We start from the raw sequence: 10,151 nt of genomic DNA, 5'->3' as shown, positions 1-10,151 counted from the left end.
ATGCCTTCTCAACTGCTTTTTTCTCACAGCATTTATTTTGTTATTGAAAGGAAAATGTACATCACATATTTACATATTCATCTATACAGGTGTTCACCAAGTCTGCTGCTCAGATATTTTTTAAACACAAGAAAAAAAAAGGTCACGATTATATAAGGGCCTTGAGGGCAGGCAAACAGTCTCTCTATAATGTAAGCTTATGTGAACCTCAAGGTTTCTTTTATTTCTGCATGTCTTTCAACAGTGATGGAACATAAAAGGCTTCTCTCCAGTGTGAGTTATTAAATGATTCCTAATGCGTTTCCTGTCTGTGAAACTCATTCCACACTGATAAAATATAAAACCGTTTGCTCAGTGAATGCTCATGTGGTACTTTAGGGTTACTTTATATTGGAAACACTTTCCACAGTGACCACATATAAACGGCTTCTCTCCAGTGTGAATTCTCATGTGCCTGTTAAGGATTCCTTTTCGGATGAAACTCCTCCCACAGTGTTGGCAGGTGAAAGGCCTCTCTCCAGTGTGAGTTCTTATGTGTTCTTCAAAGTGTCCTTTTTGATTGAAACTCCTTTCACACTGAGGGCATGTGAAAGGCTTCTCTTCAGAGTGAGCTCTCATGTGTACTTCAAAGTGTCCTTTTTGTTTTATACTCTTTCCACACTGAGGGCATGTGTATAGATTCTCTCCTGAGTGAACTCTCATCATGTGGACTGTAAGGTTTTCTTGTTTATCAAAACTCTTTCCACATTGAAGGCACGTGTTAGGCTTTTCTCCTGTGTGAATTTTCATGTGGGCGTTAAGGCTTCCTTTTACAGTGAAACTCATTCCACACTGTTGGCAGGTGAAAAGGCTCTTTTTAGTATGACTTCTCAAGTGACAATTAAGGCTTCCCTTTCGGTTGAAACTTTTTCCACACTGTTCACAGGTGTAAGGCTTCTCTCCAGAGTGGATTTTCATGTGGTCTGCAAGGTTTCCATGTTGACTGAAACTCTTTCCACACTGTTGGCAGATGAAAGGCTTTTCTCCAGTGTGAATTCTCATGTGCCTGTTCAGGCTTCCTTTATGAGTGAATTTGTTTCCACAATGTTGACAGGTGAAAGGACTCTCTCCAGTGTGAATTCTCATGTGTTCTTCAAAGTGTCCTTTTTGATTGAAACTCTTTCCACATGGTAGGCATGTGTAAGGTTTTTCTCCATTGTGAATTGTCATGTGAACTTTAAGTTTCCCATGTTTATCAATACTAAAAGATTTTACTCCAGTTATGAGCTCCTGATGATTCTCAAATTGACCTTTTTTATTTTGTTCTTGGCTGTCTTCTTTCAGCGCCATCAGGTCTAAGGTGAGAAAAGACCAAAGTTAATCCCAGTTTAATAGCACAAATCAGCAGTTACATTTAGACATATAAAGCATCAAAAAATGCATGTTTGAGCTGCTTTAACAAAGGAACTCTACATATCTTAAAATATGAGAGCCATCCAAGATACACCAGTAATGTTTTTTTCTAGGGTACATTTATAAAAGCATTAATCTAATTGAACTAATCCTGGCTTAGTCTAATCCTGTCTGTGAGGGCCATGTTACATGTAATTAATCTGAAATAGGTGTTAATGTAATCTGAGAACCCCTTCTCAATATTACTAATATTTCACTTTCTTTAGGACTTATCCTAAAAACTTTCAAGCTGGCAGTTAAACCCTTAAAAAAGTTTGACTCAGGAGATCTGGTTAATTGTAGACTCATCTCAAGCTCCCATTTACTACATCTTCTAGAGATTAATACGCAAAAACTTTAAAGTGAAAACAGACAAGAGGACAAACTCCGTGCTCAACCATCAGACCAACAACTCATCACACAGTAATTCCATGTAATGATTTATTAACAGAGAACATTTTTATTTATAACTTCAGTATGACCATCATGATGGTCCAAACGCCGCTGGCAGATGCAGTTACAACAGGGTTCCTGCACACTTTTAAAGTCAAATTTAAGACCTTTTAATACTGTACATTAGGGGTGTGCAATATTGGAAAAAAAAAAAAAATCTGTTTCCAAAGTTGTTTAGAAGTTTATTGATAATGATATTTTGCTGAGTGTGTTTTTGTGCTGATACCACGGCTGGATAAGCCTGTTTTGGACAGCTAACACACGAAGACATTCATATTATTCATATTCTATACAGTGGTTAGTTCACAGCAGAAACAGAAATTAACATTTTTAGTAAGGGGCAGTATTTGTCACCTTAAATTAATTTCCAGGGCCATTTTACCTATGTAAGGGCATTTTTCTAAACTTATTAGATATATGCATCACCTTTTATGTCAAACTAACATTCAAATTAAAATTGATTACAATAATAACACAGTATTGTAATATTACTACTATATGAGCAATTATGATGTGAGCAGGCAGAGTGGTGCAGGTAATGACAGTCATGCTGGTATGGAGACTTAAAGTATGACTTCCAATATGTTGTTGTACAGTATATCAAAATAATCTCACTTAGTATGCATTTGGTTGAATTCCAAAGCACTTCAGTTTAACAGGGTTCATTCACTCTTCAGCCAGACTGCCTTCCATATTTAACTTACGAAGAAAGTATAAAACTCTCACAGTTTAAAACGCTTACGCTACGACCTACACCTTCCGTTTTCAAATTATGGAAAAAAAAGCATAACTGACGTGACATCAGTTACGCTTTCTTCCTAAGCTAAATAGGGAAGGAAGTCTGGCAGAAGCTAGATAGTTTACTAGATAACTTGTTAAAAATGGATGTTTTTCTTACACAAGTGCATCGCTTCACTTCAGAAGGCCTTTATTAACCCCCCGGAGCTGTGTGGAGTATGTTTATGATGGATGGAAGCGCTTTCTTCAGCTTCATATTGGTTGGTCCCATTCACTGCCATTATAAAGCTTGGATGCGTAAAGATATTTGTGTTCATCAGAAAAAAGAAAATAAGGTAATTTTGAAATTGATGACAGCAACATATTGCAAAAGTTTGGACGGGGGCAACAAAAGACTGGAAACTAAGTGTTGCTGAAAAGAAATGGCTATAGGAACATTTAGCAACTAATTAGATTAACTGGCAACAGGTTAGTAACATGATTGGTATTAGGGATGTGACGAGACTTTTACACAGTATTTTTAAGAAATCCTGAGTAGTGTGCAGGTGCATTTGAAATAACTAATCTTGTAATGAATGTCATTTAAGTTCTACTTTCGGAGTATAAATTATCATATGCATTAAAAGACAACAATACTGAAGCACTGTAAAATGTTTTACCACAAACTCAACTCACTGGCTTCTCTCCTGTATGATTTTGACCACCGAACTGAACTCCTTTCCACAAATTAATCATAGAAATAAAAACAGTATAAATAAGAATAATACAGTTTCCTCTTAGTCTTAAGTGTCAACAATATGTGCAACGACAAAGTGCAAATAGAGATCAACCTTTGCTTCAAGCATGATACAGATCTAAAAGATAATTACACAACTCAGCCTAAGATAGCTTTCATATTGGGAGACATTTGCATGCATCATGGAGTCGCTTTCAAAATGCGGGTTACTGAAATCGTGTTTGAGTGCACGCTCGCGTTTTACTATCGCTTTCACGATCGAGCATACTCTGTGAACAAGGAGCTACGGTGCTGAGTTTGAACTCTATAAGATAAGAAATTTGTCCTTATTCAATGCATGACATGTCATAATAACGAATGCCCAATGACCAAAGTAGGATCTTCTCAGGTGCACTTGAAGGCAGCATTATCCTGTCTTCATGTCCCATTGGAAATTTCTTTCTTCCCACTTCTTAAGTCGTGATTACAAGCTCATCGCATTCAAGTTTAGATTTGAGAAGGTGTTCATGTGCATATTTTACCTAGGAAACTCGTATTTACGATAATTCCGAGAGCACGTGAAGGCAACATTAGTATTTGTCTGGTCATGTGATCTCAACATGTCTGTCCTCACGCTGCGACCCACTCCATGTCAAATAAAACAGCTTTAATTAGGACACTCATAATGATATTCTTCAAAACTATCTTTCAATTCTGTAGATCTGGACAATTTTAATAAGGATCAAATGACTGAGTTCAGCTTTGAGAAAGAAACCAACCTGTTTGTTCCTCAGTATCTTCTTGTTTCACTCTGAATGTTTCTTCGATCTTCACATCTTCACTCGTCTCTTTAATAAACGACATCTTTGTTTGTTCCTCAGTATCTTCTTGTTTGACACTGAACACTTCTTCAATATTCATGTCTTCACTCTCCACTTTAATAAACGCCATCTTTATAATAGTGTATGTGGATCTCAGCTGCTTCACCAGGAGTTTTTCTGCGTTTGCATCTCAATCAGCTCCCTAGTTCAGTAGTCAAGGCACTAGTAAGGGAGTCAGTCAGAGTGAGAGTTAATGGCCTTAAATCCAGACTAAAACATTATTAATAATAAATACATACATAAATAACTAGCACAAATTAAATAAAGTACATTTTTCAAACATTTTAAATTAAATTAATATTATTGAACGATCTGTAGGCTATATTTTATTTGATAAATTCAAAAAATAAACATTGCAGTTGGTTTGTTAAAGTTGTCATTACACGTTTGTTTTCTCGTCACATTTCCACTGTTTTGATCAGCGTGCGGCGATTCGAATCACTGAATCATTTCCGCAAAACATTTGGTTCAATTAACTCGGAGTTTCAAGAAGCTTCTTCTCCTCCATCACTTACAGTAACAATTCGTTACTGCCAAACAGTGAAACGAGACGCACCTTTTCTGTTACTCATGCATGGGTGCACTTTACTCACAACACGTTCATTAATGTTATTTACTACATTATAATGCTACAACCAGAAATAAATAAATAACTTAACAACTCTCTATTAAGCTATCTGAACTGCTTATATTTCAAACCAAACCTTTCTTCAGCTTTATCACAGACGCATGGAGCGCAGCCTTATGACGCCAGATCTCCACACCAAAATTAAAAGTCATGATCACGCTTCAAAAAATTATAGAAATGTACCATAAACACATTTAAATTTTAAGATAAATTATTCATGTAAAATTTGAATCACAGATTCTCAGAGCTATCAATACCTTTGACCATTTTTTTCAAAAGGGTTCAAGTGTTTAAAAAAGGTTAAAGTGTTTGATAGCAGCCATTTAAATGGGGCGCAAAAATATAATTAAAATAAATTATTTAAACAATCTATTAGTGTGGCACTTTGCGAGAGGCAGTAACTCCAGACTTAAGTGGATGTGGACAAATATACATAACATAATATTACATTAACATTAAGCATACCTTACATTAATACACAGCAGCATCAAAGGCCTTTTGATGCATTGAAATTTGAGCATCACATTTACATGTCAATTACTGCTAAAAGCAAACAGCAGAACATATGGAATCACTTTTTATGATCTGAGAAACAAACATTTACCAAAATAATAGCTACCCATATATATTTTAGAACTTGTTCAGTCATGAAACTCTGGGCTCTGATGATCCTGCAGCCAATGAGATTGCGTGCTCAACATTTAAATAGTCTGGTTCATTGTTTGCTGTACATAGGCTAGTCCTGCAGTGCTGTCAGTGTTCATGAAACATTTGACCTGTTGGAGATTTTTGTGATGTTAAAGGATAGATTGTGTAGCACTGAAATAATAATAATAATAATTAATAATAATTATAAACATTTTACATTCTTCTAAAATAATCCAATAGTCTCTATACCTAAAAGCAAACAACATTTTAAAAAAAGGATTTTACACAAAACTTTTAATAAAACACGCTGATTCATAACGCTCCGATGCTTCTTGAAGCAGTGTTTTGAAATCGACCATCACTTTATAAGTCATTATGTTGTTTTTTTTGGCGCACCAAAAATATTCTCGTTGCTTTATAATATTAATATTGAACCACTGAACTCACATGAACTGATTTAAATATGTTTTTAGTACATTACTGGATCTTGAGAGAGGAAATTTCATTGCTGTGAATGCAGGCCTCACTGAGCCATCGAATTTCAACAAAAATATCTTAATTTGCGTTCCGAAGATTAACGAAGGTCTTAGGGGTGTGGAACGATATGAGGGTGAGTAATAAATGACATTATTTTCATTTTTGGGTGAACTAACCCTTTAAAACAAAATCGAAGAACGAACTGACGTGACGTTATTTCGAACAAATCAGGCAAAACGAAGTTCGTTTTGTGATCTTTTTGGAAGTTTGAAACAGCTTCCCAAAGCGAACTTTCAGGAAAAGTTCACTTCAGCTGCAAAACACCTTCGTACTACCATTGGTCCGTGATAACTTAATAGGAGGTGTATAGCCACTTTATAGTACAAAATGAAGTTGTGCTTCTGAAGAAATGAAGCACTGACTTTGTTATTCAAGTTTGATACTGTAAAGCTGCTTGCGTTTAAGCAATTTATTAAATATCTGTTCTATATGCTATATAAATAAACGTGATGTGACTTGATACGTGAACATTTTCTTATGCTTTTTATTAAAAAAATGCTTGCTGTTTTCTCATTTTTGTTGTGTTTATTTTATTACTAAGAAGAAAGTGTACAGCACATATTTACATATTCATCTAACAGTCGCTCTCAGCAGTGTGGGTGGCATCAGATGTTTTATTACCGTATATCTATATACCGTATATCTAGCTGCTAATGCATTTCGAACTTCGTTTTACTCCTAAACGAAAAACAAAAAAGAACTTCACTTGAAGTATATCAGGGCCTTAAGGCTGGTCTGGTGTCCTCATTAGACTGAGCTCAGAAACTTTCACAGGAATGTTTTTCATGAGATGTTTTAAGTACATTTTGCACTTCATGAAAATTGGCAAAAATGCCAGAGAAAACGCTTAAAGTATGAAAAAAGTTTGTGTTTTCCTTCTTGATTGAGGTGAAGTCCATCATCCTTGTATAGGTTTTGGACTATTTTTCCATTTTTGAGAAATGGTTTTGTAGTGTTTAGAAACAGAATATTTCTTGTTTGTGAAGTCCAGTGTTGAAGCAAGCTGTTGCATTGTTTGATTGTAGTTTTCATCATGGAGTCGTCGTTTAATCGTGGTAAAATAGCGCTGATTGTGAAATACAGAATGTGTGGATTGACCAGTGAGATTCTTGATATGAGAGTTTTCATTCGCTGGACGACAGTCGATGCAGATGCTCCACTTGTGATGTCGTTTGTTCCTATATGGAGAATCACTATCGTGTAGTTGTGTAGTTGCTCAAAGAGTTTTATGTCTTGTTCAATGGATCTCATGAGAGTTGTGTCTGGATGAACCCAGCATTGAGCATTTGGAAAGTAGTCCTCAATATCCCGACACATTGAGTCTGTGAGGAAACACACCTGTAGACCTGTGGGAGACAAATACTTGTTCTTACTGGGTTCAGAATTATAATTATATTGTATGTTTATTAATATTGCATGTATTAGATGTTTACCCTTTGGTATGACGTATGTTCTTCTATTGATTGTAGTTGTTATTGTGCTTTTTTCTAAGGAGACATCGAGAATAGGGGTAAAAGATTAAAATACATCTGTTACAAAAGATCCATTGAGAGTTTAAACCATCTACTGTTGCAGTTTGTTTTAAAGTTAATGACCATTTTATTTGCTCATCAAAGCTTTTAAATGAAGAACAAATATAGACAGCTGCAGTAACTATCAAGCTGTGTGAGCAGGAGAAATGTTTTACTATAGGCTGTTTTTGACTTATTTATTGTATTTACTGTAAAATTAGTTTAAGTTCCGAGTAGAATTAATTCCTGTTGCACCATCAAGACATCAAGTAGCACGTAAAAAACGGAACTGGTGCTGCGTTCGTTCTGTAAGTAGAATAGGGAAGGTGTAGGACATACAACGTAAGCGTCTTGAAGAATACGGAAAGTGGAAGCATGTGCAAGGCGATCATCCGTTTATATAAAGCATATACAGTTGTATTTTTTTTTAAAGTGACAAATTGTTTCTCTAGATAAGACCTAGTTTTAGTTGGCACAATAGGTGTAAATATTTATTGGAAGGCTGTAGCTAAGCCCAGCATAGAGAAACCCAGATGTGTGTATCACACGCAAAACTGTAAAGCGCTTTCTTGAGCTTCAGAAAAAGGCACACGTGTTTTATACATCTTATTTACTTCAGATTGTCCAAGTGAAGTTTTAAATTCTAGATGAAACAAAAGTGACGATGGAAGAGGCATTTTGATATGAAACATGGCATCAAGTCTGTTGTGAAAGGTAATAAATGATTATCATTGTTTTCAATTCAAAAGTTGATATTGGGTTTAATGTTACACAAATTATTTTTTAGTTATTATTTTTCCTTATTTGATGCATAACGTGGTAATAATGAACGTTCAATATGGAATGTGCAATCTTATGATGTTCACGTGAAGGCAGCATTAGTATTTGTCTGGTCATGTCATTTCAACATGTCTGTCCACATGAGATGAACCGCTCCATGTCAAATAAATCTGCTTTAATCTGCTTATAAGACATTCTTTAAAAATGACTGAAATGAGTTTAGCTTTGAGAAAGAAACCAACCTGTTTGTTCCTCAGTATCTTCTTGTTTCACTCTTAATTCTTCTTCACTCTCCACTTTAATAAATGACATGTTTGTTTGTTCCTCAGTCTCTTCTTTTTTCACTTTGAATGTTTCTTCAATCTTCATGTTTCCACTCTCCTCTTTAATAAATGCCATCTTGATAATAGTCACTTGACCAGAATTTATTTCTGTTTGGACACTGTCATGATTAAGAAGAGATGGACCTTTTTAAAAGCTACATATTATTAAAATATAGAAAATTATACAGCCATTTCGCATTTAGTTAGTTATTGTTTATATTTAAAGCATTTGATTCATTTAAGTTTCTTTCATCACTAACTTACTTGCCAGTGATCAAATTCGTGTTTATGACTAAACTGATTCACGATATAGAGAGCGAAATGAGACGCACAGCATTACAGTGTTACATTCAATATTAATTAATTAGTTAATTCTATAGTTCTCTATAAACTGAACATTTATTGTAGATTTAAACACTTTAAAAACAAACCTCTCCTCAGCCGAATCACAAACGCGGGAGCGCGGCACAGCCTTATGACGGCATATAACTTAACCAAAATAAAAGTCTTTTCCACACGCTAAAATACTGGAACTGTACATATAGAAAACAGTGTTTGAACTCTTAATAATTCCAACTACAGACATTTGTGATATTCCCAGTCAAGGATAAAGTGATGTATCTTGTTCTTTCATATCACAAAGGATTAGAAAGAACCTTTGAATATTTAAAAATCATTAAGAATTTGTAGATCATAATTAAGTTTGAGGGATTTAAAACAATTGATTTTGTCTGAATGGAACAAAAATTGTTTGCTAAAATAATTTCTTGTAAATAGTAATGAATCCCAGTTTACTTTCCCTTATTATCTTTATTAATATTAGCAGTGTGGAATTCAGGCTGAAATGTCACTATAAACAAATTACTTATTAAACTCACAGATTACCTTTTATGTTGGAAATTTATTTACAAATTTAATTTTGCTCCACATGATAATGTTAAGATGTTATGTTCAGTTGAAGAGTTTTAGTGACGTTGACATAAATTTCATGTCTATGGGTTTTCAAAAATATAACACAGATTCTTTGAGACAAGGGAAATTGTCTCAACCACAGTATCCAACCACAGTTTTATTAAACAAAAATAATTAAACTATCAGGATACAGAAGGAGATAACAACGGAAGATAATGATAATAACAAGTAGTGTTTATTTAGCAGGTTTACTGAAATGACAGGCATGGAGAACAGGTAAGCAGATGAGTAGTCAGATCATTTGCAGAGAAAATTGCAGGATAGTAACAGTTCATTGTAGATACTTGCAGGGAGCTGATATTCAGAGGAACCAGACTGACGACAGAAGATTGATGATCACAGGTAGGTAGCAGGTAAGTTGTGAAGTATTTATCGACAAGACCAGGGGCCGTTTCAGAAAGGAGGTTCAACCATCTCTGACTTTGTTGAACTCTGAGTTTTCAGTTTCAGAACAGCTGAATTGAGTTAGTTCAATCGACTCTAAGTAGGCTGACTCTGCGTATTTTTCACCGGCTGAACTTGATGTGCTCATGC

The 10,151-nt window shown here is 35.0% G+C and overlaps 2 protein-coding genes across 5 annotated transcripts; both read right to left on the bottom strand.

The window, feature by feature from the left end:
* LOC125245839 (gastrula zinc finger protein XlCGF57.1-like) lies at positions 1-4,960 on the bottom strand. 4 transcript variants are annotated; one of them, XM_048156629.1, is made up of 3 exons: positions 4,923-4,960; positions 4,117-4,380; positions 1-1,334 (listed from the first exon to the last, which is right to left on the bottom strand). In XM_048156629.1, exons 2-3 carry the CDS (start codon positions 4,286-4,288, stop codon positions 352-354), a joined length of 1,155 nt encoding a protein of 384 aa, XP_048012586.1. In that variant the 5' UTR covers positions 4,289-4,380; positions 4,923-4,960; the 3' UTR covers positions 1-351. The 4 variants fall into 4 exon arrangements, with proteins under 4 accessions (XP_048012586.1, XP_048012584.1, XP_048012585.1 ...); XM_048156627.1 differs by having other exon boundaries at positions 4,602-4,944; XM_048156628.1 differs by having other exon boundaries at positions 4,117-4,748; positions 4,923-4,940.
* Positions 4,961-6,541: 1,581 nt separating this feature from the next.
* LOC125245908 lies at positions 6,542-9,137 on the bottom strand. The gene is made up of 4 exons (XM_048156736.1): positions 9,077-9,137; positions 8,565-8,764; positions 7,465-7,518; positions 6,542-7,377 (listed from the first exon to the last, which is right to left on the bottom strand). Exons 2-4 carry the CDS (start codon positions 8,719-8,721, stop codon positions 6,845-6,847), a joined length of 744 nt encoding a protein of 247 aa, XP_048012693.1. The 5' UTR covers positions 8,722-8,764; positions 9,077-9,137; the 3' UTR covers positions 6,542-6,844.
* Positions 9,138-10,151: the final 1,014 nt, after the last annotated feature.

Source organism: Megalobrama amblycephala, linkage group LG14 (assembly GCF_018812025.1).
Source record: "Megalobrama amblycephala isolate DHTTF-2021 linkage group LG14, ASM1881202v1, whole genome shotgun sequence".
Lineage (NCBI taxonomy): Eukaryota > Metazoa > Chordata > Actinopteri > Cypriniformes > Xenocyprididae > Megalobrama > Megalobrama amblycephala.
Note: the sequence above shows the minus strand (reverse complement) of the source record. Positions and strands in the feature narration are given on the sequence as shown.

Coding starts and splice junctions, on each gene's coding strand:
- LOC125245908 (XM_048156736.1), bottom strand. CDS start 8,721: ATGGCATTTATTAAAGAGGAGAGTGGAAACATGAAGATTGAAGAAACA. Junction 7,519..8,564: donor AGATACTGAGGAACAAACAG/GTTGGTTTCTTT, acceptor ATGTCTCCTTAG/AAAAAAGCACAATAACAACT. Junction 7,378..7,464: donor AACATACGTCATACCAAAGG/GTAAACATCTAA, acceptor TGTCTCCCACAG/GTCTACAGGTGTGTTTCCTC.
- LOC125245839 (XM_048156629.1), bottom strand. CDS start 4,288: ATGGCGTTTATTAAAGTGGAGAGTGAAGACATGAATATTGAAGAAGTG. Junction 1,335..4,116: donor AGATACTGAGGAACAAACAG/GTTGGTTTCTTT, acceptor TTCTCACCTTAG/ACCTGATGGCGCTGAAAGAA.